At 35.8% G+C, this 26797-nt stretch overlaps 1 protein-coding gene and 1 non-coding gene across 14 annotated transcripts in view; both read right to left on the bottom strand.

The window, feature by feature from the left end:
• Huwe1 (HECT, UBA and WWE domain containing E3 ubiquitin protein ligase 1) overlaps positions 1–26797 on the bottom strand; it is a 105263-nt gene that overhangs the window by 48654 nt on the left and 29812 nt on the right. For 12 of the 13 annotated variants that reach the window (XM_050131227.1, XM_050131233.1, XM_050131230.1 and 9 more), the window contains 17 exons: positions 22888–22994; positions 22517–22694; positions 21562–21653; positions 20765–20976; positions 16714–16771; positions 15659–15835; positions 12463–12708; positions 10711–10844; positions 10219–10313; positions 7592–7780; positions 5999–6215; positions 5517–5639; positions 4324–4561; positions 3795–4025; positions 1306–1428; positions 876–971; positions 52–321 (listed from right to left, as the gene is read on the bottom strand). In XM_050131227.1, the coding sequence (XP_049987184.1) occupies positions 52–321; positions 876–971; positions 1306–1428; positions 3795–4025; positions 4324–4561; positions 5517–5639; positions 5999–6215; positions 7592–7780; positions 10219–10313; positions 10711–10844; positions 12463–12708; positions 15659–15835; positions 16714–16771; positions 20765–20976; positions 21562–21653; positions 22517–22694; positions 22888–22994 (2786 nt within the window). The remainder of the gene's footprint in view (positions 1–51; positions 322–875; positions 972–1305; positions 1429–3794; positions 4026–4323; positions 4562–5516; positions 5640–5998; positions 6216–7591; positions 7781–10218; positions 10314–10710; positions 10845–12462; positions 12709–15658; positions 15836–16713; positions 16772–20764; positions 20977–21561; positions 21654–22516; positions 22695–22887; positions 22995–26797) is intronic. The other variant, XM_050131232.1, reaches the window with a different exon arrangement.
• On the bottom strand, positions 11934–12069 carry LOC126494040 (U8 small nucleolar RNA). The gene has a single exon (XR_007589916.1). It is a non-coding gene; the product is annotated as a U8 small nucleolar RNA (small nucleolar RNA).

Raw genomic sequence — 26797 nt, 5'->3', positions numbered from 1 at the left:
GCAAGAAAACATCTTTAAATATTCCCAGCCTCTGGTACCCTGAGAACTTACCTGATTAACAACCTGCTTCAAAATCATATCACGATAGTCTGCTCCATTACGTTTGATAGCTGTCATGATCAGATCACAAACACGGTATACTGTATCAGGAAGCTCATCAAGAAGATGGAAGCAGCCTGGTAACATTGTATCTGTAAAAGTGTGGAGCTCATCTTGTTCCAATGGGTCGGCATCTTGAAACTTCTCCAGACATTTAGCTTCTTCTTCTTCTTGTTTTTCTCGGGCTTTACGTTCCTCTTCCTCCTTCCGGCAAGCAACTTCCTGGAGGCAGGAAAGGAAATGTGACTATACACACCATGGGTAAAAGCTGAAAAATGAGTGCCTAACTCAGTGTCTGAGTACCATATACCTTCTAAAATAGTTGAAACTTTCAAGAAGGCATGGTAATGAATGTAATAGTAACCATATAGGTTAATGCAAGACAGGGGAAAAAAAACAGTACCCCAAAGCACTGTCAGTTTTCATCTGCGAGCAGCGTATGTACTATTCTCCAAAAAAAAAAAAAACCTCATTTTTACAGCCTATTGAATGTTTCCTTCCAGTGTGGTAAATAAAAGTAATATCACTCAGGAACACAGCTAAGTCTGGACTACTAGTTAGCAGCAGTAAGATTTTGGGTCTTACTTGACAATGAAGACTAAAGTTTCATTTGAGTCATCTAAAGTTTCATTCAGTTCTATACAAGGTAGCTTAAGGACAGAGCAAATGGTTGAAATAAAAAACTACTCCCTTGACGTTCCCTACCACAAAACAGAGATTTATAGTGTTCACAAAAATATACAGACTGATACTTCAGGATGTAAGATTTAAGTTACCTCAGGTGACTCTGCCCTTTGATCCATTGGAATATCCTGTCCCAAAGACATGGCAATTGCTCTCATCATCTGATCTTCTTCAGACATGCTAAGATCCTATAGAATGACAACAGAGAATCCAACAAACTTACATATCCAAACTAAAGAAACCTAAATAGGCAACACCAACACTCAAGGAAAGAGAACCAATCCAGAATGTTGCTTTGTCCAAGTAAATCGAACTAAAGCTCATGCGGTTACCACTACAGGGAAAATGGGGTAAAATTACAAAGAAAAAGAATAGAAGAGTTCTTCTGCAAACAAATCTCAACAGTTCCTAGAAGAATATTCTGTAGCTTTCAGTGTTTGTACATAAAACATTAGCACAGGATATGGAGAAAAACAGGTTACCAGCAGCTAAACAAATACAAGATTTTCCGTGTTAACTCACCCGAACAACTCCTCCTATGATGGGAGGAGGATGGGTTAAAAGGTATTCTGTTGCTTGTTCCATCGTGCTGGTGTTCAACAGGGCCTCCATGGCATGTTCTCTTGTGAAACCCATGTCCATTAGCTATTAAAAAATCCAATAGCTTAGAATCACAATAATAGATAAAAGTATAAATATATCTAAAAATCAACAAAGAACTTTTAAGTTTTTCTCTCTTTACAGGAACTAAGTAGTTAGTTATAATCTAAGGCAGTCGTGTATTATGAATGTTCCTTCATCTTTGGTAGTTCTATAATATTTAAACATTAAAGTTACATACTGAATCAAAGAGCCAATGTACTTTTCAAACTCTAAACTATTAAAATGGAGTCCAGGGTAGACGGTTATTATAACTAAAAACTTGATATTGATATACAGAAGTATAAATTAGTATCTATTTTCTAGAATAGAAACTTGCAACAACAAAAAAAGTAAAATTGACCCAGGAATTCAATTAACAGGAAGTCATTGACATATACTTAAGAGTTTGTAAGTAAACTATACCACAGCTTTATAACATCCAATTAAAAGAAAATTAATAGAACAATTCCTGAATGAGAATATAATTATATACAAAAAGGAATTATAGGGGCTGGAGAGATGGCTCAGTGGTTAAGAGCACTGGCTGTTCTTCCAGAGGTCCAAGTTCAAATTCCCAGCAACCACATGGTGGCTCACAACCATCTGTAATGAGATCTGGCGCCTTCTTCTGGCATGTGAGCATACATGGAGGCAGACTGCTGTATACATAATAAATAAATAAATCTTTTAAAAAAAAAAGAATTATATACAGTGGTATAAAATCTCAAACTTTCTAAAGTATATACAATATAAAAATATTTCTAAACAAGAATATTATATATATATATGACAGATTTGAAGAAAATAACAGACTCTTCATACATAAAAACTTGAGGAAGACAAACACCATGTACCTAGCATGGGTAGAAGACACTGTCCCCATTAGACACAGATCATTAAATGAAAATCTCAGTGCCAGGTATGAGATACCATCCTAAGAGTTACTATTCAAGGAATCCCCAGTGTCACTTTAAACACCACAAGACATTACCTAGTTCTTGACTGCCAAGACCCTATTGCTGAAACACACTTTAGATTCAAGAGATATAACGGAGATAAAATACACTTCCTTGATGACTAGCTTTCATAGTGCCAGAAAGTGCCTAAGCAGGTCACTTGGGGAAATAAAATAATTAACAGACTTGTCCTGCTGTGAATTTAGGTATGCTACAGTGAAACCTTGTACAGTGGTGGCATGATCAATATGAAGATATTAACTGCTGTCTCATAGGATTTGAGGTCTGCTCTACAGGAGGAAATTCATACCTAGTACTGGATACCTGGTCAAAAGCCCATGGCTGTAAAGGTTATGTTGTCAAGCTGACTTCAAAAATTTCAAACCTATAGATTAGTGCATTCTAACCCTTTGTCAGAAGTTTCTTTTTGCTACAGGCAAGAGTTAATGTAGAGACTTGTAACTGCTCCAAATGCTGAGAATAAATAACTTCAAGAGCTTAGTCCATATTAAAACAACCCTAAAAAGGCTCAAGAAATAAAAAGGAAGAGGGGTCAGAAAGAACTTAAGATGGAAGATAGGGTGCTTTATAGACATGCATGATGCATGACCTTACCAACTCATGAACTCACAATAGCTGTGGTTACCTGAACAAAAAGCAGTGAATATTAAACTATAAATGGTAAGCGGCTCAAAGTCCCACCTCTAGCTGAGAAGCTATTAATAATTTTTGTCTGCTAGGGAAGAGAGAGTAGCGAGTTCTCTTTAATCCCACGAAGACTGCTAGTTGAGAGAGTAATTCAGGGTCTGGACACCCATAAGTTTTCCATGTTCCAGTGAGTGAATTCAATGTGTTATTTTAAATAAAACAGAGGACAAGAAGGCAGGAGGGAAATGGGTGTAGGAGACTTGGACAGGAGCTTGAAGGGAGTTGCTATGATCAAACTACATGTATAATACATTCCAAAGAGCAAGAAAAAAATCATTCCAAATATTCTATGAAGCTTCTCATTCCTTCTAATCTCCAATTTTCAAAATGCAATCATTTTAAAGTGATTCAGATTTAGAGGTGATTCAGTTTCAAAAAGCTTTTACTAGAGAGTAAATTTTACAACAATCTCTTGCCTTTTAATTTATCCAGAAAGTAGTTTAAAAAAATAAATGGTTTGGGAAAAGCGGTGCCAGGCTAATAAGACCAAACACTTGGGGGTATAGAAGCTTAGAAAATTTACAAACAAGATAGGTGACAGATAACTTTAATCTCATGTGGGAGACCGATGCATGATTCCAATTTTAAGGTTGATCTTGCCTACACAGTTAGACATGGTTATAAAACAAAACAAAATTTATGAACATTAGAATCTATAAGGTGCAAAATGTAGGGCCTGGAATCCAAGGCTAGCACTCACTCTACCTGTTGTAGCTGTTGCTGGTTGACTTGAGGTTCTCTGCGGGAGCCACCTTCTTCTTGGCCTGCATCCTCTTCTCCTCGAGATCCTTCCTTCTCTTTACTCAGTCTCTCTCGAATCACAGGTTCTCCTCGGAGAATGTGGCACAGAATGGCCAGCATAGACTCAGCCATTCGTCCCCCATATACCTTAAGGGGTTTCCGGTTCCACAGGTTCTTGATGCAAGTAAAGGCTGCCTGTAAGTCATTTGAAAAATGAATGAAGACTTTCCCCCTCGATTCAAATCCCCAGAGTAAAGTGGAAGAATCAGACACTCCTTTCACAATGAGTTTCAACAGAGATGGTTTAACAAAGAAAAGTGGGGGTATTTAATTCATCCAGAAGTACCAAGTATCAATCAGAAGCTTGTAGTTTAGTTTACAGCATATTTATTTGTTTTTCAACACTCACATTTGTTATGGCAAAACATAGTGGTAACTATTCAGTTAGTCTGAGAAATTTTCTCCTTTGGTTTTTAGAATGCAGAATACTCACCTTCTGAGTTACTACAAGAAAGCGGAGGGCACTGAATTGTGGAAAGTTCTGTACACCTCCAGGCAATTTGGCAGGCAGTGAATGTGGAGATTCAAGCACAGTGGTGGGATTCACCATCTTTTCTACAAGCATAAGCCAAGCATCTAAGAATTCTCCTGTGCCATCAGGTAAGTCTGAATGTTCCAATCCCTCAGAAACGGGAACTTTTCCTCCCATGGACAAAGCCCAGTTGAAAGTTCTAAATTCAAATAAGACAAAAGCATGTGGATGAAATGTTAGTTGACATTTTTTTTTTACATATGAAAGAATCTACATTTAAAGAATTCCAAACACTACTACACTGACCCTACACTCCTCTTGGCATTACTTTTTTGGTTTCCTTTTTGTGTAAGAACCGATTTCACCATTCCTTCCCCATGTTCCCTGAAATTTAAGTGCAGTTATTTTGTAGATGTACGCAATGGGACTGGGTTCCATGACTGCATTTTGATTGATTGTGGTTTTCTATAATGATCTTAGTCTAACGTTTTTAAAGAAAAGTATCCTTGACGAGGGGTGAGGACTACATATATTAAGGCCAAAATAAAAAGAAGCTGTTATTACTTCTAACATGCCTTTTATGAACTTTTAAAGACTTAAAATAATGTTTTTATTTTAAAATCTTGACTGAGTAAAGTAAAACAAAACTTATTGAATTCAAAGTAACAAATAAAGTCTTGCTTATTAAAATAAACAAAAAGGAAAAAAAAGAAAACCCCCAAAACCCTATGCATTGGCAATGGGAAGCGAAATATGAAATAGTAGAGATTTTTATGCACACATTTTTTTAATGTAAGCCTATATATATCTCTGTGTTGCCAATGGTGGCCAGGAAAAATTCAGATGCCCTGGAACTGTAGTTATGGATGGTTGTGAAATATCAAATAGGTGTTGGGAATAGAAATCATGACCCTTGGAAAAGCTACAACTGGTCTTATCTGCTGAACCACCTGTCTAACGCCAAAGCGGAGTCTCTTACTGTATATCTCATCTTCTTAAGGAAAGGGAAGACATACATACATAGCTTGTTCCTAGAACACAAAATGATGTAACTAATGGCTTTACAGGATGACTTAGAAAGTTGTGAGCTGGTAAGGCACACAGTTAAGATCAAAGTGCAAGACAGGATTCTCTGTGAAACAAAAAATTCTTACTCAAAAAGAGCATTGTGACCGCCAGAGCAGAGAAATTTCTGCAGCATAAGGTGGTAAGGATACTTTCTTTCATCAAACAGCATTGGAGATGTGAATCCAACAGAACAGATGAAGAATGTCAGCCTAAAAAAGAAAAAGAACATAAAAAAACCAACCATTTCTAATAGACACACAAAAGCAACAGGAAATTAAGTGAAAAAAGTCAAAAGTAAAAGTTAACGAAGCATTTAGGTGACAGATTGGTTAGGCACCAGAGTAATACTTGCCACCCAATTAAGAACTAAAAGATTAGTGAAATACATTTTAACTGTAAACCCATTGGGAACTTCCATGTTCTATACTAGGTACAATAAATACCTAGGTACAATAAAAGCACTTCATATGCAGTGCATACAAGAGATTTCTAAGGTTTTACTGAGTAGAATGAGAACACACATTTTTATTGTCATTCTATACTCCCTGTTTCTCAAATAGGAACTCACCTGAAGCGGGGAGTAGGTGTATATGGTGGCGGCTGCCATGACAAGCCTTTTGTGAGTAGCTTGGTGAGGGCTGAAGCTGTTGATCTAGCAGCAGGAGTTGGGGCAGTAGTGGTACTGGCAGCATGATGGCTCCTTCTTTGGCGAACAGGAGAACCAACACAAAGCTTAACAAGGAGTCCAAAGAGCTCAGCAAGCGCTCGGCCTAATCTGGAAGAAGCTGAAACCCAGAAGAGGCAGTATAATGTTATAAAATATTCACCATGATTTTATAACATCACACATTTCCCAAGCATTTAAATTATTATCATGTGTAGATCAGAGGACAATCCTGATGAGGCAGTTCTCTCCTACCTTTAAATGGGCTCTGGTAACTCTGAACTCAGGTCATAAGGTTTGCATAAAAAGTGCCTTAACCCACATATTCATCTCACTAGAAAAACTTTCTTCTGAACAATAGTAAACAAAATCTTAGAACTGCCTCTTCCTGTGGTAATCTGAATATGAAATTCCACAAGAAACCGGGCGGGGTGGTGGCGCACGCCTTTAATCCCAACACTTGGGAGGCAGAGGCAGGCGGATCTCTGTGAGTTCGAGACCAGCCTGGTCTACAAGAGCTAAATCCAGGACAGGCTCCAAAACCACAGAGAAACCCTGTCTCGAAAAACCAAAAAGAAAAAAGAAAAAAAAAATGAAATTCCACAAGAAACAGAGGTACCCTTTGAGGGTAGAAATAAAACTATACTGACAGTGACTAAAACAAAAATGAATGGCATTAAGATAAGGACTTATACTGCAAAATTAAGCATAAATTGACACTGCCTTTGTTGAAACAATATGGCAGTTAAGTTGTAATAAGTAAATGATGCATTCGCCAGACTTAAAGAATCACTTAAAAGTATATGGCAAAAAACAAACAAGTCAGTAGTTTTCAGCCTTCTTGATGCTATTCCTTGTATAGTGGTTACCCCGTATATAAAATATATATAAAATGTTGCTACTTCATTCATTACTGTGATTTTGCTGTTATGAATTGGAATGTAATTTTTTTTCTGGTGGTCTTAGGCAACACTACAGAAAGAGTAATTCAACCCCAAAGGGGTCACAAGTCATAGGTTGAAAACCACTGACTCAATAGTTCCATATACTATAAAACGCAATTCAAAGAATGACCAAGGGGTAAGTAATTTTGGGGGAGGGTAGCTATATCCTTAATGAGTATGCCACACCTGGGGATTCAACAAAGTACATGAGAGTCACAACATTTCTTCAACTTTTCTTTTTTTTTTAAAATGTTTATTTATTTATTTATTTATTTATTATTTATACAATATTCTTTCTACGTGTATGCCTGCAGGCCAGAAGAGGGCACCAGACCTCATTACAGATGGTTGTGAGCCACCATGTGGTTGCTGGGAATTGAGCTCAGGACCTTTGGAAGAGCAGGCAATGCTCTTAACCGCTGAGCCATCTCTCCAGCCCCAACTTTTCTTATTGCATCAAACAGTATACAAATTTAATTTTCTTGAAGAATGTTAGAACTCTGAATCTCAGAAAAGGATGTTGGGGGGGGGGGGGGGACGACACACTACTGACCTGACAGCAATGGCTTGATCTGCTTAATTCTAGCAGCCATGGCTGGGGTGATTTTAGATTTGCCCTTAGAATCTGAAGAAGGTTCATCTGTCTCCATGGGAGCCAATGTGTCACCATCTAGCTCAATTCCTTCCAATAAGCCCTGGGTAGAAGCATCCATACTTCCAGCTGTTCCATCCTGTTCTCCATCTGCAGAGGTAAAAGAGAGTAGTAAGATCATGCAAAGTCGGCACTTACCTGGGTCCATGTTTTGAAGAGTCCCAAGAAATAGTGTTTGTTTCTATTTAAATTTCAATTACTTCCTAAGCTTAGGAGAACAAACCAAACCATCCCTCCAAATCAAAAGCAGAACAATAACAACAAAACCCAAAACTATACCAATGTTTCTCTGCTTGGAGTTCTACAAGGATCTCAAAACACAGTACAGTGTGTATAATATTTGCAGCTGTCACTAAAGATGCCATGCAAGATAGAATCTAGCTTGTTCAAACTCAAACTGGACATTACAAAGCATTGGACAGTTTTAGTTCCCAGCATTTAAGAATCCTGCACAAGAACAGGAATTAAGTAGGAAGTGTTTTGCCAGCATGTATGAGTCTACACTTCTATACATGCCTAATGTCCACACTCTAAGAGGGTGTTGGGCCCCCAAGGACTGGATTTTGTACCATTTTGTACTGGGAATCAAATGTGGGTTCCCTGGTATGCTCTTAACTGCCAAGTCATCTCTCTCTAGCCCCCAATGAGTATGATTCTTTAAAAAAAATTATGTTTTATCTATTTAGTATGTGCATGTGGAATGTGTGAGTGGAAGTCAAAAGAACACCTTCTAGAAGTCAATTCTCTTTCTTCTTCTACTTATATGAGCCTAAGGAATTCAGCTCAAGTCCTCAGGCTTGGCAACAAGGGCCTTCAACTACTGAGCAATCTTGCCAGTACCCAGTTTGAAAGAGATTTATTTACTTACTTATTATGTGTACCTGTGCAGGTGTGCACAGAAGCCAGAAGAGGGTGTCTGCTGTCTTCCTCTATTTCCACCTATTTCTTTGAGGCAGGGTCTCTCACTGAACCTGGGGCTAGAGATTTATCAGCTAAGCTGGAAGCCAGCAAGCCTCAATAATCCACTTATTTCCACCCAGCTCCCATTGAAACTGAGGTTGCAGGGATGCCTGAAATGCCAGGCTTATTATATGTGCACTGAGATGCAAACTTGGTTTGAAGTGATGGTGCAGCATAGAGGCAAGTTCTTATGCCGGTTTCAAACTCACTGTGTAACCAAAGGTTACACTGAACTACTGTTTCTCCTGTCTTTCTTTACCTTAAAATTACTAGGATCACTTGGCTTTGTCTGTATATTTAAACTCAAGTTAATAATTGAGAAATTGTGATTTCTTTGTTAAACCTACTACTAGAAATGGAGCTGTAATACATGTGAAGACTGAGAAAGAAAGAAATCCCAACAAAGTTAAAAATAAGCCTATAAACTTTTGGGAGAAGCAATTCTTTGACAAATTTTATCCTTGTTTCTTAATAAATGCCTTTATTCTTTGATTGAAACTAGAAACAGACTAAAATGTGAGATATACCTTTTCCCTAAAATTAACCTCAGAAGCATGTGTATATATACTCCTCCAGTCTTATTCACTCCCCAGAAAAACCAGAGGCTATTTAAGTTCTTATTTATTAAGAAGATATAACTGCTTTCTTTAATTTTAGTTCCTTAGCTTTCCCTTTCAGTGTTTTCATGCATTTTAAAGGATATAATAGATTTTTATAAATAAAACTGTCTCCATTAGTTTTTAGTTTTTATTTATTTGAGGTAGAACTCATGTTTAAAAAAAAAATCTCTGAATATTTTTTATTACTTTCATGTTTGCTACAAAGGTCAGAGAATGGTGTGTGATTTCTGATTACACTATTTTGAAACTCTAACTGTAATTAAAGCACAAAAAATGAAAAAAGAGGATAAATCTTAAAACAGTCTGTATCTAATTTCAACTGAGTACCCATATTAAAAGGTAAAAATAGGTGGAAGTTTTCAATTGACAAATCATTTAATCCAGTGTGATTAAAATTGCTGTTCGTAAAATTGAGAAATAATTGCTTTCTCTACCAGTTTTCAGAGAATTTATACTAAAAAATTGAGAATTCATACAAAAATCTAAAATATCATCATGTACTTTGGCAGAATACTTTTTTAGGACTCAATCTTATATTTACATAAAATCAAAATGAAAAACTTTCATTTTCCAAAATAGTACATTAGAAACTAAGGAGGGAATAGTCAGCTATTGGCAGTTATGTAAAAAAGAAAGATCAATAAATAGATTTTTATCCCCCATTTAAGGCGCTCTTAAATAGCCCCAGGGAAAAGATCAGGCAGATACTTCTCACACGGTGTATGTTATTTGGTGTAGAAATGTGTTCTATTGTTATGTTTAATGTATTATGTTTTTATAGGAGAAATGGCCAAAAAATCTAAATTTAATAATTAAAAATCAGCCAAATGATGAAAACTAAGGACTAAGGATGACAGAGAGCTAACTAAGTTTCACAGTAAGCCTATGAAGTGACAGGGACAGAACTTAGGAGAGGTAGTGACTAAGATTTTAGTTTCTTAGAGTTACCTGATCTTTTTCCGCCCTGGGTCGTACCTGCCTTCTCATCCTTTGGAACCAGTTTCTGCATGTCCGCCTGGCCAAATTCACATCCTGATGGTAGGCTACAACAAGGGAAAAAGTAAACCAACAAACAAAAACCAAGTCAAACAAAAGCACTCTTATAGTTTACTTATATTCTATATAGGGCTCTGACTTGCTTAACAATAATTCTTAGAGCAATTATCCTAAACAATAAAAACAGCAACAATTCCAGAAGTAGCAATACGTAAGATTTGTATCATGCTGATACAACCACCTCTGAAAAATCAAATCAATCATGCATAAGCTGCTACAATTTGTCAGTTAATTAATTCCTAATGCTAGAAAGTTGAAAGGACAAAGAGACACTGAAACTTTATTAAACTCCCCCATACTTTTCAAAGGAACCTTGCAAGCTTTCTTAACTTTGTCTGTTAGAAAAGCTAAGCAAGATATTACAAGCAAAGATTATTTTCTTACCTGTTTGGAGTGCACAGAGAGAGAAGGACAGTGCTTTCCCACACCAGAGAACAGTACAACTGGCTTAGCTTGCTCAGAACACTCAAACCCAACTGAGAACCCCACTGGTTTACGGAGATTGAACGAATTTCACTCTGCAACCAAAAAGCAGCATTCACATTGGACACGGTCTCCAAATAATAACTTTTTTTTAAAAAATCAATTTTCACCTGTTTTAGAAAGATGTAAGACGCTATTTTTCTGTTTGATAATATGAGACGCCTATAAACCCAGAATTTTTGGAGGCAGGAGATGACAATAAGATCAAGGAAAATCTGGGCTATATATACAATGAGCTGGTAGAGAACACATTCTTGTCCATAAGCAGAAAATAATGGTGTTGCTGTTATTTATTTTTGTAATAAATTCCTGAAGATAATAAAGGTAGTAAAATGGTGACATACACAGATAGGCTACTTTCCTTTATTGTGTGCGTGCGTATTTATGCTTGTAAAGCCCAGAAAACAACCAGGGTCAACCAGGGTCTCTCTTGACCTGGAGTTTGTGCATCTGACCTTGTTTGGTAGTTCACAAGGAGACTCAGGAATTCACCGGTTTCTGTCTTTACAGTGCTTTTCTAGCACGTGCCAGCTGGACTGACATTTTTATGCATTTTCTGGAGACTGAAACTCAGGTCCTCAGATTTATATTGCAAGCATTATGGAACTGAGTCATCTTCCTACCATCAGCCATTTTATGGAACAGGAAAGACCAGAGATTGCAGACACAGCATTTGACACATTTTCTTCTTGTTGTCGTCTCCTAACTATTCATTTAAATGCTTTGTAATAAATATCTTTTGTCATCCTATTGTCATGTCTACATATACTTATACACAGATTACTTAGTAATAAAGGCTTTAGGAATGGCGAAGAGAAAAACATGCAAGCCCATAAACCCAAGCTTAATGTTTAAAACATAAATAAAGGTGAAACTCGAAAATTGACTTCATAAAGTTGTCCTCTGGCCTCCCCACATGGACTGTGGCATGCTCACAACCCATCCTGACATCAAGCACACACAATAGTAAACAAAAATTAAACAAATGTAAAGAAATGAGTTTCATATTTGCTATTAAAAGTGAGTGGTAAGATGCAATAGACATCAAAATTAATGTTTGCCTGCCAAAACATAAATTCAAACCTTTATGTTACAGAAGAAAAGGATGATGATTACTTTTTTTTTTTTGATAGGAGCAATCGGGATGTTGCCAAGTCTTGGCTACACGGAAATGCTAATCAGCAAGTCATGCAAGCTCCACTCATCATTTTCTATCTTCCCTCCAAAAGGAGGAATGGGTAAGAATTAACCTCCTGACAATTACTTCTTAAAAGTCCCATTAATATGACAAATTATTTGGTCACACAACTGCGAATAAGAATAAAACCTCCAAAAAAAAAAAAAAAAAAGGAATAAAACCTCCAGTACCAGGACAGGTTCCAAAGCCACAGAGAAACCCTGTCTTGAAAAACAAAACAACAACAAAAAACAGAATAAAACCTAAGACAGTGAAACTACATACCAACCTAAAGCATGAACCTATAACATCAAGCAGATAAAACTGTCCAAAAAAAAAATCTCAATGTTAAATCAGGCTATTCTTTCAGCTACTACTCCAGGTAGATTTGTTCTAGGCACAATAATCTGATAGGTCTATCAAGACCCTTGGCATTTCATTGGCTTTAAGTTGAAACCAGAAAACTTTATTTTTACCTGTCCAACTCTGCAAGTGTGAACAAACATCATGATATAGGCATGGGCAGCAGTGAGAGCATGCAACAGAGGTGTGGCCTGAGCTGAGAGGGTAGCATCAGCAACATTGCCTGCACATGCCAGTTCTCGAAGTAACACTGATCCCCCAGGGGATTCAATGGGCCGGTGTAAAGGTTCCAAGGAGGAAAGGATTGAGTCCAACTGAAGGAGACCTTCTTGAAGAACTTTGGGTTCATGTGACAGGGTCTGAAACAACAATTAATGTGATAAAATATAATGAATCACATTTATATGTATGTAAACCATGCCTTTAATATTCACAGTGGAAATGACTAGTACTTGAACTCTCCCAAATTTCAGTCAGTCATGTCTCTCACTTTATAAATGGCAGTACCAAAATATGAAGCCAGGAATAATATATTTCACTATCTTTGTATAATAAACTATATTTAGACTTGAGCCAATCATACTTAAAGCATATGAATGTCAAATAGGACTGTCTGCTGTACTGTTGTATGAGGGGTTAGTTTCAAATTCTGCTTAGAATTCTAGGAGCAATGTTAGGCAAAGTTCCAAATCTAGAAAATGAGTCATATTACAATGTTTTTATTTCCATTTCTAAGAAGTTAATTAATATTTTAATAAAATGCAAGTAAATATTGTTGAGTAAGGAGACTGAGGTGTCATGTGAATCTCAACCTTCACTTCATTCAATGTTACATAAGCTAAGTCCTAACCATTCTAGTAGTACAAATGGTACAAAAGGAAATAAAGGAGAAAGCAAGTATGATAAAAGCTATTGACTAGTCAAACTATTAATAAATGAATTATATTTTCAGGTAAAGAAGTAATTTCATAGCTATAATGCTGTCTCTTCTTTCCAAAACAAGAGCGATGACTATGAGCTTGGCATCAGGAAGGCAAATTATTTTAATAGACAACCCAAATAATACATTTCTTTTCAAGTTAGGGAAGAAAAATTTGGCAATTAAAGATTACCACTTGTTATGCAAAGCTAGAAATTATTTGCCTTCCTATGGCTTGAAATAAATCTATCCCTCCTCACAGAGCATCTTAGAGGTGGGGTAGTTAGATCAGTCCTTTCCCCTTGTTCTCTTATGAAAGCACTTTACACCTGCAAAAAGTGAAACAAAATAAAACATTAAATTGCAGTTTCTAGAAATTATTTATCAGGGCACAAAACAGCTGACAGAGGAGCTTTATTGCAATTAGTATCAAAATTCCAATCTTTCTTTTGTTGGGTGGAAGGCAGTGTAAAATTACTCTCTTAATTCACACACAACTTTTCAAGGAACCCCAAAAAGCTAAAATAGTCTTGGGGTACAGGAACACAACTCAATTTGGAGTTCTCACACTTCCTGTTTTCCAACCCTATTACAAACTTAATAGTAATCAAAATTGTGGTACTGGCCAATAACAACCAATGGAAAAAAATAAAGCTCGGGAAGGAAATTTCACATTTTATAGTTAAGGGGTATTTGAAAAGAGTGATAGGAGATGATTTAATATAATGACAGTCTTCTCAATAAATGATATTGGGGGAAACGTGGTACGCATACACAAAAACATGAAGTTGAACTTTCTGGATCTCTAAATACTCGAAATGTATCAAGACCTAAGAAATAAAATAATACAATCCCTAATAAAGCATAGGAGGAAAACTGTCTAAATTTCTTGGCAACGATTTCTTGGATAACCACCACCAATACACAGAAAACAATGACAGCAACCATCACAAAAGGTAAAATGGCCTTGAGTGGCATCAAAACCTTTTGTATATCACGGTATTATCAACCAAGTAAAAAGACAACCCACAGAATGAGGATATTTTCAAGTCATGTATCTGAAAAGAGAGTGATATCCAATATATACAGAGATATTCAACAATCAATAGCAAAACACCTTAATTCAATTAAAAATAGAATAAAGAACATGAATATACATTTAGCAAGATGCACACGTAGACAATAACTCAAGTACACAAAGGAAGAGATGCTGAATATCACCAATTACTTAGAATGCAAGTCAAAATAAAAATGAAACACTACTTTATATACTCTGGAATGGCTATTATTAAAAAAAACAGATCTGGTATGGAGATGGTGAAATTACAATCCTTACATGTAGCTAGCAGGAATGGAAATTGCTTCTTAGAAAAGTAGTTTGAAGATTTCACACAGACACAAAAAATGATTTATCACTATTGAGCTATTTCCCTTCAAGTACACATATAAAAGATTCAAATTGCAAATCTTTGCATGTATTTTTTAATATTTATTTATTATGTATACAACATTCTGTGTGTATGCCTGCTGGCCAGAAGAGGGCACTAGATCCCATTACAGATGGTTGTGAGGCACCATGTGGTTGCTGGGAATTGAACTCAGGACCTTTGGAAGAGCAGGCAATGCTCTTAACCACTGAGCCATCTCTCTTTAAGAGCTATTTATACACTGGAGTTACAATAGTATTCATCAGGGGCAAAAATGGAAGCAACCTAAATGCCCAGTAAGGGGAAATGAACAATCATTTAGCTTTAAAAAGAAAACTGGTAAAAATCAACAAACCTGATAAACCCTGATGTCACCATAACAATCTCAAATAATATACAATACCTATAATTTAGAGAAAGTAAAATAATTGCCAAGGTTAAGGCAACAGGAGAGAACAAGTAGCTTGCAAGATCAAAGGTGTTTTTGAAATAAAGGAGCTGGGGGGGGGGGCAAAATTTAAGCAATAAATTACAGATCAATTCATGACTAATAAAGCTTGGGAAAAAGGAAAATACATTGCAAAATGAATAGAGCACACTAAAACCAAAAATACTACCATAACAAAGCATGAAGGCTAGAAAGCTTTAAATACACTTTACACTCATATAAACTCAAAGGACGTGACTACACAGCAAATGCAAAAAAAAAAAAAAAAAAAAAAAAAAAAAAAAAAAAAAAAAAAAAAAAAAAAAAAAAAAAAAAAAAAAAAAAAAAAAAAAAAAAAAAAAAAAAAAACAAAGAAAAATAATTTCTCTATGAGAAATAGTATGAAATATATTAAGCAGAACAGACACAAATTTATCAATTTTCATCTATTGGTAAGGGAGAACACTAAAAATACAATCACAGATGTATTACAAAACTCATTTCTAAGAGGAAATACTTGGCGAGATGTGTCTTACCAATATGGATTTGCAGACACCTGCAACAGCCTGACAGGCAGCAGATGTGGGAAAGTCAATGGGCAGATTGGGAAGACCCAAAATGGTAACCAAAGGTAAGAGTCCTTTCTGATTCACAAATTCTTGGCAGTGGTCATCTGTTGTATTGTTGCTCAGAATAGATTCCACAAATTTCATCTAGGTAATGAAAAGGGTTTTTTTTTTTACAAGTTAGACGCTAACACTGTTCTGAAATAAAAAGCCAATTTGACATCAGGGCAGCCTTACAGTCAAGAAATCAGTACTTTCTGTAATAACATAACTTCAAGCAAAAAGGGATAAATGGTACATATACACAAATCATCCAGAAAATAAGGAAATACAATTTCCCAATCCACCTTTTTCAACCACACCAGGAGTCAAATAATATGAAGGCAAAGAAAAGCTAAATCACTTGCTCAGAGCAACACTCTGAATTAGTGCTATAAATGGGTCCAATGTCTTAATTGTCTCATGTCACACATAATATAGATAAAACATGAACTCCAGGAATTGTCCTATTGAACTACAAAAAAAATTAAGGAGATAAAAAGTAGAAAACAGCAAAAAACACGTAGGCACAAGAGAAACTATCTGTGGAAGTCTTGGAAGTGCTTAACAGTAAAGAATAAATGGAAAGGGGAATTTTCAATTCTGGGAAAATTAGAATTCTCACTTTCCTATGAGATGGGAAATTAAAAGGCACACGCAGGTTTTTCTTTATAAAGAGAAGTAAAATAGGAAAAAAAAGCATAAAGGACAAAGTAAGACATAATATGGGCCTAACACATCAAACCTTGTTAAAATTCGTATGTCCAACAATTAGCAGTGAACAGAAAACAGATTATAAAAAGGCTGGAGTACTGGCTAATTGTTGCAAAAGGAATAAGAACAAAGTATTTTAAGGTTTTCACATCTTACCCTTTGTACTTTAAAGGTTCCAGGGAAAATAAACATTAAAATTACTGTGCTCTGACAACCTGACATATTATTATGAAAAGCAAAAGTCTTTAATTTTTTTCTATAATGAATCTTACCACATTAAGGATGTAATCCATAAGAGGGATAGGAATACGTTCCTCCGTACCAACAACCCTGTAAGAAAAAAAGAGTCAGTTACACAGAAATTCACAATACCAGTGAAATATAACAAAGTAACAGCTTGAAACTTTAGTTCAAGCCATACTAGACTTTAAACCACTTAAGACAACAAAAAAATCTTAAGTTAATAATGAAAATGGAGTTGAGTATAAATATCCTATGTAATCAAACTACTATATGAATTCAACAAAATAAAAATATTTAAAATAAATTCAATTAAAAGACCAATCATTTGCTTACTAGGAAGAACCAGGCAAAGAAGCAAACAAAACATGGGAACATAATTTTGTTAGATTAAAGCATTTACTTTGCTTAAAAATATTTAAGACTGAGAAATTTTATCAGAGTGAAAGCTGAAGTCAATTCCCAAGGCCTCCTTTCCCATTAATCTGTTACTTGCAGGATGAAAGTTCATAAACAACAATTATACAAACTCCTCTAACACCTCTTTTTCAGATCTGTTCCAAGGAATCGTTTCCAGAATGCTCTAGTTTCTGCTTAAGTTTTCTTCTAGATTTTATTTTTAACATATATTTTCTATTCATGTCAGTTATACTATATGTAGTGGTTTACCCCCATCAGTTTTTTGCAAAAGGCAATTTAAAGATGTATTGTCTAAGCCTGTAACTTTCACATTTGGAATGCAGTGCTAAGACATTGGGGGGAGGGGGGGACTTTGATCACTTGTGATCAAGTGAGCCATTTTTCTAGCCCCATGGGGGGGGGGAACTTTAAGCTTTAAGTCAGTATTGAAAAGATTTCTGGAAACCCCCCCCCCAATCTTTCCTTAACCATAATGTTCCTTCCCCCTTAGGACAACAGCAGTATTCTATTACCTGACCATTTATCCTTCCTGCTCAGCCTCATCTCCATGGAGATAACCTAAAGATCCAACCACCTCTCTAACTAAGAAGTCCAGATATCACTCCAATTCATGAGATTCTTGCCTCGGCAGATTCCAAATGTGATAGTACAGAGTCTAGTTGAAATGGACCCTTCATTGCTAGATTGAAGATGGAGAAAAGAACATAAAAGGCAAACCAAAAGTATTATTCTTAGGAGTTAACACAACTCCAGGAACAAACCAATTTAACTATATATTTTTGTTTTTTCCTCTTTTAGTCATTTAAGAATGCTAAAAATGATCAGTTACCTCCAACCGAAATCTACCTACAAGCTGGTCTCAAGAAATGCCACCCTAAATTTGACTTGATTTGAAACAGTTACATCTCTGGATTAAAAAAAAATCTGTATCATCTTAGTAAATGAATCAATTTATTACCACTGTCAAATTTTCTTCAGCCAAAGTCAGATTGTCTTAGTTCATGAAAAATCTACCTCTGACAAAAAGGCTGGCTCAGTGGGTCACATTTCAGGCTAACAAAAGTTCTCTACACTCACTATCTCTAAAAACAATTGTTACTGAGTTGCAAGGACTAAAATAAACTTCTAATTTTAATGTTCCTCAGTGTTGTGTTATGGACCTACACTTTAACATACGACTGGTACAACACTCTGGAAAACATCAGGCCATACCCCACATTCCAGGCATCTTTTAGAATGAAGAACTGACATGCACTTGCTCAGATTATTAGAGAATATAGGCCTTGGTTGCAAAACAAAGTCCAGTCCCTCCTTCTTCCTTTAAACTATAATCTCTATTACTAACTAAGTCACGTGGTAAGATGTCCCAGCATCCTCTGAAAATCTGAAAGAATCAGAAATCCCCTTTGGAGTGACTGGAAGGCTCAGCGTTTGTTTTGTTTCTAACCACTTACCCTTCAACACCCATCATGCTACACACAGTAGCTATCTCTCCTAAATCTCTTTGTAGCTAAACGCCTGGCTTTTCTCTCTAGGATTCCATCTCCTAATAAAGCTTTTCAGAAAGATGCCAGTTCCTTTCCACAAACCTTCATCAATTTCTAACTAACACTCAGGTGTAGGAGGTGAAGCACGGTATGCTGAAAGAAATCAAGTACAAAGTGAATTACTGGCACCAACTAAAAAGACCCGTTACTTAATGATAAGTAAATTCATCCCCAGAAATACCAGATGTTCTGATATAAACAATGTAGAAAAGACAAGATCACATAAAAACTCAAAATTATTTGTAGTGGCTAAACATACCAATACACACTCATAAGCCTTAGTATATAGGTGGCTGAAAGAGGAAGACTAAGTTTATGAAGACAGTGTATGATGATTTCTAGGCTATACATACACGCATAACAAGACTCTAATTTCTGAATGTAGACTGTAGTACCTAAGCTTTCTTATTCCAGATTTTTTAACCCATGTCTTAAAAAGACAAGAAAAAGGAACTAGCTTAGCATAAACAACAAAAAAGAAAACCAAGTAAACAAAAAACTAGTAAGTTCATCAACAAGAAAACTAAATAAATGTAACCGCAATTATACAACAGACTATCACTGAGAAAAGAAAAGCAGTGGCTATTGAGACATAATGATAAAACATCAAAATACAATTGAGTAATGCCAAATACAAGAAGCTTTAAATTAAACACACATGTGTACTTTCATTCTATTTATACGATATTCTTATTATTATATGCATAGCAGAAATAAGATCAGTTTTGCCTTCATTTGGGATGGAAAAACAAATGACAATTCTAAAACTGTGCAGTTTACTGTACAGAAATTTTATATACATATGTGAAAATTCCATGTGGATTATGTATGTATGGTGTTGTGTTGGAGAGAGAGGTAAGGAAATATAAATCTTTAGGTACACTTAAGAACACACAGTTAATATAAAGCCTTTGATAGCAGAGATGGGGAGCATTGCTGAATTAAATAAGAATTTATGCATTACTACAGAAAAGAATAGAATTAGCATATACAATTATTGGAAGACCATAGCTTCCATTCCCAATTGGAAGATGTTTTGGAATACAGTAACAAATGTGGACAGTGATAGATATTTATCTCAAGTAAGGAATACAGCATTAAGAAATGAATGCTGTTGAGTAAATGTTAATTTACTCTAACAGTGGCTTGATTTCTGAGCATATTAGGTCTAAAAAAACATTCAGGTAAAGAAGTTATATATAAATAGAAACATACAGATTGACTTAAAAATCACAAATAACCACTTTCTGCATTCAACAAGTCTTTTCTCATTTATAGACAAAAAAGCAACTCAATCTTGTAGGGTTACTGGCAGTCACGATAGGTTGGCTGGAAATACTGAAGCTTATATTCACTTGAGAAGCAAAGACTTGCCTTCTTTCAGACATTCCCCCTTTTAGAAACATGGTTTTAAAGTACAAAGGCAATAGGTAGGTTTGCTTTCTCAGACAGAAGATTAGGTAATACCATTGACACCAACAGGCACACGGTTGTTTGGTCTAAAGTCCCAAAAGGTATTTACTTCTGTTGTCCCTGGTTTAATAATATACTCTACCAGACTATTTTCCTAACTACAATGCCCCAGTTTAGTACCAGATCAAAAGTATTCATAGCCACAGCTAAACATTCATGCATTTCTCAAAAAAATCTACAGATAAAAGGAACATTTATTATATGCATGAATGTATAACTACTACTATATAGAAAAAGCACTTCTGCTTCTGACATAAAAAAAACTGTTTCGCGTGTGCTTGAAACAAGCAACAATGGGGAAAGATGACCGACTTGGCATACTGATTTAATATAATAAACTAAAATTTTAAGAAAAATAGTTTTTTAGGCAAGCAATGATATTACTTCACAGAACCATTAACAGCACAGAGGAAGAAAGGAATAAAAAGTCAGAAAGAACCTTAAAATGATCTTATGCTAATTTTCAATTATCATAGACTAAAGTGACATTGGAGGTAGTGGGTAAGTAGCAATACAGTTAGTTGCTTTGTTTGAACAAGGGCTGGAGTTCCATCCTTCTGGCCACAAGTGAATAAATTTTTAAAGTGATACTAAGAATTAATTAAAACCATAAGGTCGGAGAATCTGCCTTATAAACACTTACTGCTGATTAGGCTCAGTTTCATTCTGCTGAGTAGAATTAAAGCTCTGCATGGCCTGAACTTCCTCTTCCTCCTCATCTTCACTAGAAGCTTCTTCAGCAGCATGATTAGACCTTGGGGGAGGGGCACTAGCAGTACCATCTGCTTTCTGGATGGACGGCTTCTGACAAATATATTTTGGATCTCTTCCAAGATTACAGATTTCTTCAAGTAACTAAAGTCAGAGGGGAAAAGATTATATGTAATGATGGAATATCTAACATTTTGTGAGGATTTCCTATGTACAATATATCTAATATTCCCATGTAAAATGTATATATTACCAATACACCACTGCTGAAATGTAGTCATTAACTCCATTTTTACAAACAAGAGAACATTGTGTAAAAAGTTAAAATCTTTCAAGATTGCATCCTTGTCCTCATTTACCAAGCACCAGTAACTCATATACTGATTCCAATAATCTACTGGCATGACAAGCAAAAGAGGGAGGGGGAAAGCCAAGAAAAACTGGCTAGTAAGGGAAGTATTCTCATACAGATAGAAGTTAAGCCTCTGTCTACTTGTTAATCTCATAAGAAAGCAATATAAAGAAGTCTACACTAAACAAAGGAACTGTGTTAACTCAGAAAATGAGTCTTAATATGAAAAGCCTAAAATTAACATAAACTTCCTTATTAAGATTTGAAGTAATTATTTTAACCATTTGGTTTTACAACATGGCAGCCCAAAACCAAGGTTTAGAAATTAGGCAGGTACTTTCTTAAAGATCAAAATCACAGTCATTATCAATCCTTACCTTAATGATGGCAGTTGTTGCATCTGTTTTGAGGGTGGGCTGATGTCTCATGAGCTCATCAACAGCACTCCCCAGGTTGGATGCAGTATCCCCTTAAAGCAAACACGAAAGAAAAAACAAAAACAAACCCAAAAAAGAATGTTTAGACTAAAAAATATATAGACCAATAAATTTTTGTGCCAACCTAAGATGGAAAGAAGAAACTCAACTGCTTATTTTTAACACGACACATTCCTGCATGAATTTACATAAGCCTTGATCCTCCAAATCATTATAGGAGGAAAGAAATAGGTCTAACGAACGCTCCACTGTTAAGGTCTGAGCTAGAAGCTAGTTTATGGAAAGAAGAGTAGAAAAGAAAAAAAGCATCAACAATCCTTTGGCTGCTTCTGTGAAAAATGATCCTTATGCTGCAGTGGTAAATCAAAGTACAAAATACCTTGATTTATGAGATGGGTGACACTATGTTGCCCAAGCTGGATTCAAACTCCTGAACTTCAGTCATTACCTTGACTCAGCCTCCCAAGTAAGAAAGTACATTTCTGCAAACTACAAAATTTCTCCAACTATTACTTTCTTACTCCTCTCCAATTTAGATTCAAACACACTGAGAAGAAAATTATCTGTGACTATTTTAGAGAAAATAAGAACATCTTTTCATATCAAACTCTACATTTCTAATTTTTATAGACTAGATAGTGGACTTGGAAATACACCACTGGTTCCTATACCCGTTTCTTACCAACATCAGGACAGTGAACTATTCAGAAGCATGGAAATACTATGAGGAAAGAGGCTAAGGAATGAAGTATTCCTTCCTACCTGTAACAATAGAATATATGGTGATAATTCCCGTTAAGCTGAGTATACCTAGCCAGAGAAATGATGTGCAGTCAAGGAAAACTTCCCTTGCCAAAATCAACTTTCTATTATAAAATGAATAGTAGGAACTCACCAAGAGGATCAGAACTCCTCCTCCTCCGCATGGCTGGGAGGTAGTCAGGAGACAGAAGAACTTTGAAAAGACGTTCAAATGGCTGACATTGTACAAAAGACTGAAGACCTCGGGCATTCAAGCAAAGTGCACTGAATACATTTGGAAGGGAACCAAGGACTTCCCTTGTAGCAGGAACCTGGAGAAGATAGAAAATTTGAATGCAACATACATAAGGTCAGATACACATGCAAAGAAGATATATCTAGGGGTGCAATACTGAATAATAGAAGAAATTGTGACAACCAGGTCTTAATCTGATCCAACAATACACATAAAAGCCATAATATTTTTCACAAAATAACTTATTTAGAATGGTAGAATAAACTCACATCTTTGATGAGCAGTGCATGCAGCATGACATCTGTCAGCCCATTGTCCTGCAGTGAGGACAACAATGATGGCTCTTGAAATACAAATACAGTCACCACTTCAGTAGCTAAAAACAAAGTTGAGGGAAAATAAGAAAAACTGACTCTTCAAAGTCATTAAAAGCAAATAAATAATTAATAGCTTAAAGTTATACAGTCAATGTCAATTTTATACTGTTGTGATTATGAAAATTAATATCAACAAAACAAGAATATTTACATAAAATATGAAAAATTTTACTGGTAATCCTTTATTTTACTAGCACATATTTGTAAGTGCAGTTATATGTATCATTGGCTATTTTTACATGTAATTGGGAAATTACATAATCCATCACACCATAACCCATTATTATTGAAGGGGCTGTACAGTATTCCATTAAACATATGTATATAAATCATTCTTTTCTGTGAAAACTGATGTCTCTAAATGCTTAATTTGTCACGTTAGGATGCAGGTATTCTGGGGTAAATGTATAAACTTAACTGATGAATGTGGATAAAATATTATGCAGAAATTGGAAATAGAGCATTAAAAAGTACATACAAATAGCACAAATTATAATACAGATACAAATTAATACTAACCTGACCACTTTAAAACCCATAATATTCAGAAATGTGTACTCAAGAATATCAGATTTTTGAAAATCTGATAATCTGACAAAAGAACAAAGCTGCTAATGGATATATCTAATTTCTTTTGAAAAAATAAATTTTCGTTTATGATTGTAGGGCCCATGGGTCTATCCCAGCTCCCCAGGTTCATTTTGAGGACAGTTTCTGGCCAGACAGCTAAATATCCTGTTTGTTCCTATACTCCCTCTGACTCGCCTGGTGATTAGCTATAGGGCCATTGTTTATTCCACCTTGGGCATGGTAATTTCCCACCTGCCTGGGGGGTTTTCCATTGTGCAGCAGCTAGGTATAAAAGGTTTTTCATAGCCTTGAATAAACATCAGCATTCACATGACTCCTTTTGAATGACCCAGGTCTCTTGTGTGTTTTGACAATCTCCAGGCCCTTGCCCAGCTCGCAAATGGTACAGTGGAGTGCCGAGTAATGCAGTAGTTACATATGGTAGTGAGCAAACATTTCAAATTTGCAATCAACAACACCAAAATAGCATGTATGTGACAATTATTTTGGATCAACAGCTCTCAGTGGTATTCGGGACACTATTATAAATATGCTTTTATTTGAGTGTTTGTGTAGTATATGCCATGTGTGTGCATATATTCATAGAGACCAGAAGAGGGTGTTGAACCACACACCCCCTAAGCTGCAGTGAGCCACCTGACCTGGGAGCCATTTAACCTGGGATGTGGGACCAGAACTCTGGAAGAACAGCAAGTGCTCTTAATCACTGAATACTATTTCTCAACCCTGACATTTGGGGTGTTTTATTGGCCAAAGGTTCTGAAAAAATAAGTCCTTTTTTTGGATTATGCTTTTTAGTTTTACACAGCAAATTCAATCTTGACTAAACAGTTGATAATACCACATAACATTTTTAATGTTTTTCAGAACTGATCTCTTGATTTTACATCTTCAGTGGTAAGAATGCTGATTTCCATAAATATGAAGTACAAAATGTAAGGATGTTTAGTACAATTTTAGGAATTGCTGGCAATTCTGTTCTAATACAAAATCAAAATTAATTTAATGTTATTTTATTAAACTCAAGACAACTAATACAGTAGGTAATTTTATTTTGTTTTTGGCATGGGGTCTCATATATTCTAGGATGGTCCTGAAGCTGAGCAGTCTTGCCTCTATTATACTTCCCAAGCAACAGGATTACAGACAAGAGCCACCGTGCACAGTCTCAAATATCAATTTAGAAAGTCTAACACAATCCAAACAAACCATCAATTTGACATTTGTATGTTGAGGAATGATGGTAGGAAAAGATTAAGTCTTTTTTCCCATAATTAAACCACTGTTTTTAATAAGCAGAAAACTTCATACATGGCAAAATCATTGCAATTTGGAATGTATAGCAATCATGAATCTGAGCCAAGGTGCCACAGGCAGTGTTTGCTGGCATTACCTGATGTGATGCCATAAAGTGTAAGAGTGCATATTCAGAATCAAGGCTGTGATGAAGCACTGTGATGCAACATGGACATGTACTACCTGAATGCCTAAGATTTAGTAAACATTTGCTTTCAAATCACTGCCACCTTTTTATTGACTCTTACATTCAGTTATACAAGTCCTTCTTGAGGAATTATGACCTCACACCTACCAAATCTGTCCTACTCTACTACTAGACTCAATGCCATTGGGAATCTCCAACAGGTAAACACATCCTTTACAATGGCAAATTGATTAGATTGCTAACTTGACACATCCCAACCAGTTTCCCCAATCTACACTCCTCCAAGTCCCTCCCTGCAACCTCCCTTCTTTCCCAGATCCAGCCTCCTCTAGTTTCCTTTCAGAAAAGAGCAGACCTACCAAGAATAGCAACCAAACCTCACAAACCTTTTTGTAAACTCTGTGTCATACCATGTTACTACTAATACTATTATAGTCCTCAGAATACATTAAATGCCTTTAGGATTCCCAGTGACACTCAATGATCGGAAAACACAGCTTAGTCTAGGTATGGCCTTAAATTAGGGCACTGCACCTTGGAGTCTATCCATGCAGAAAGACTAATATAAACATAATGGCCTGCTAAATGGCATCCACCTAAAACAACAAAATGGACAATGACTTCCTAAAAGGGTCACAATTTTGCTCACTGCCTTAGTTACCATAAACTCATTACCTTTAAGAGGCATGGCATCCTAATAATTTGTTTTTTTTTTTTTTCCTATATCCCATTTTGTCCACAAAGGGAAAGATTTCGAATCAATGGGTAAAAAGACCTAAACAGAAATCCATGGTGTATTGAAACCTAGATTAAGAGTGAAAACAGAAAGGGATCCACTGAAAATTAGGGTCTTCAACCACCTAAACTATTCTGTAATGCAGTAAAAAAGGACCAGCATCAAATGTTTTCTTAATATGGTGGAGCTTAATGATCTGCTAACAGGAAGTTTACTTTCATGGAAAACAAGTCTCTTGCTTGGTCAGACATCTAAAATTAGTTCTTCCAAGGAGGAAAAAAAAACCTTATTAGTTTTCATAAGATGTTTGATGGTAGTTCTTCATCTGTCTTAATCCTGGAGAGAAGGAGAAATCCTTTAAGATTTAGAATGGATAACATCCATTAAAATAATAAATGCTTATGTCCAGTAATTACTGTGTAATATTTTGACATTGAGTAGCCTGATTATGCATCATTTGACTCAAGATCTGAGAACAGGATTCTACTACTCAATTGGTAGTCTCTGTAGACTCCTTTTGGCTTAAATGGTCTGAGACCTTGCTTGTTTTGTTTAGGTCATTTTTCCTTGAGAAATTATTCTAGGTGCTAGAGATAAAGCTCAATTGGTAAAGTGTCTAGCATGCACTTAAGCCCCAAGACCCTGCCTGAATGCAATTTAAAAACTGGATGTGGTGGTGTGTGCCTGTAATCTTAGCATTAAGGAGGTAGAATCATGAGGATTAGAAACACAACACAGACGGGCAGTGGTGACACACAACTTTACCCCAACACTCGGGGAGACCTAGGCAAGTGATCTCTGTGACTTCAAGGCCAGCCTGGTCTACAAAGCAAATTCCAGGATAGCCAGGACTATTATATAGAGAAACCTTGTCTCAGAAAACAAAAACAACAACAACAAAAGATCATCCTGTTCTACAAAGCCAGTTTAAAGTCAGCCCCAAAAATGAATTCGTATTTCAAAAAATAAAGTATTGTCAATCTTTTTTGAATACTTTCATATTTTCAAAAGCAAAAAACCACATTAAGATT

Source organism: Alexandromys fortis, unplaced genomic scaffold (assembly GCF_014885135.2).
Source record: "Alexandromys fortis isolate MF-2015 unplaced genomic scaffold, M_Fortis_MF-2015_v1.1 scaffold_373, whole genome shotgun sequence".
In the NCBI taxonomy this organism is placed as follows: domain Eukaryota; kingdom Metazoa; phylum Chordata; class Mammalia; order Rodentia; family Cricetidae; genus Alexandromys; species Alexandromys fortis.
The sequence above is the reverse complement of the archived record's forward strand: the minus strand, read 5'-3'. Positions and strand labels throughout refer to the sequence as shown.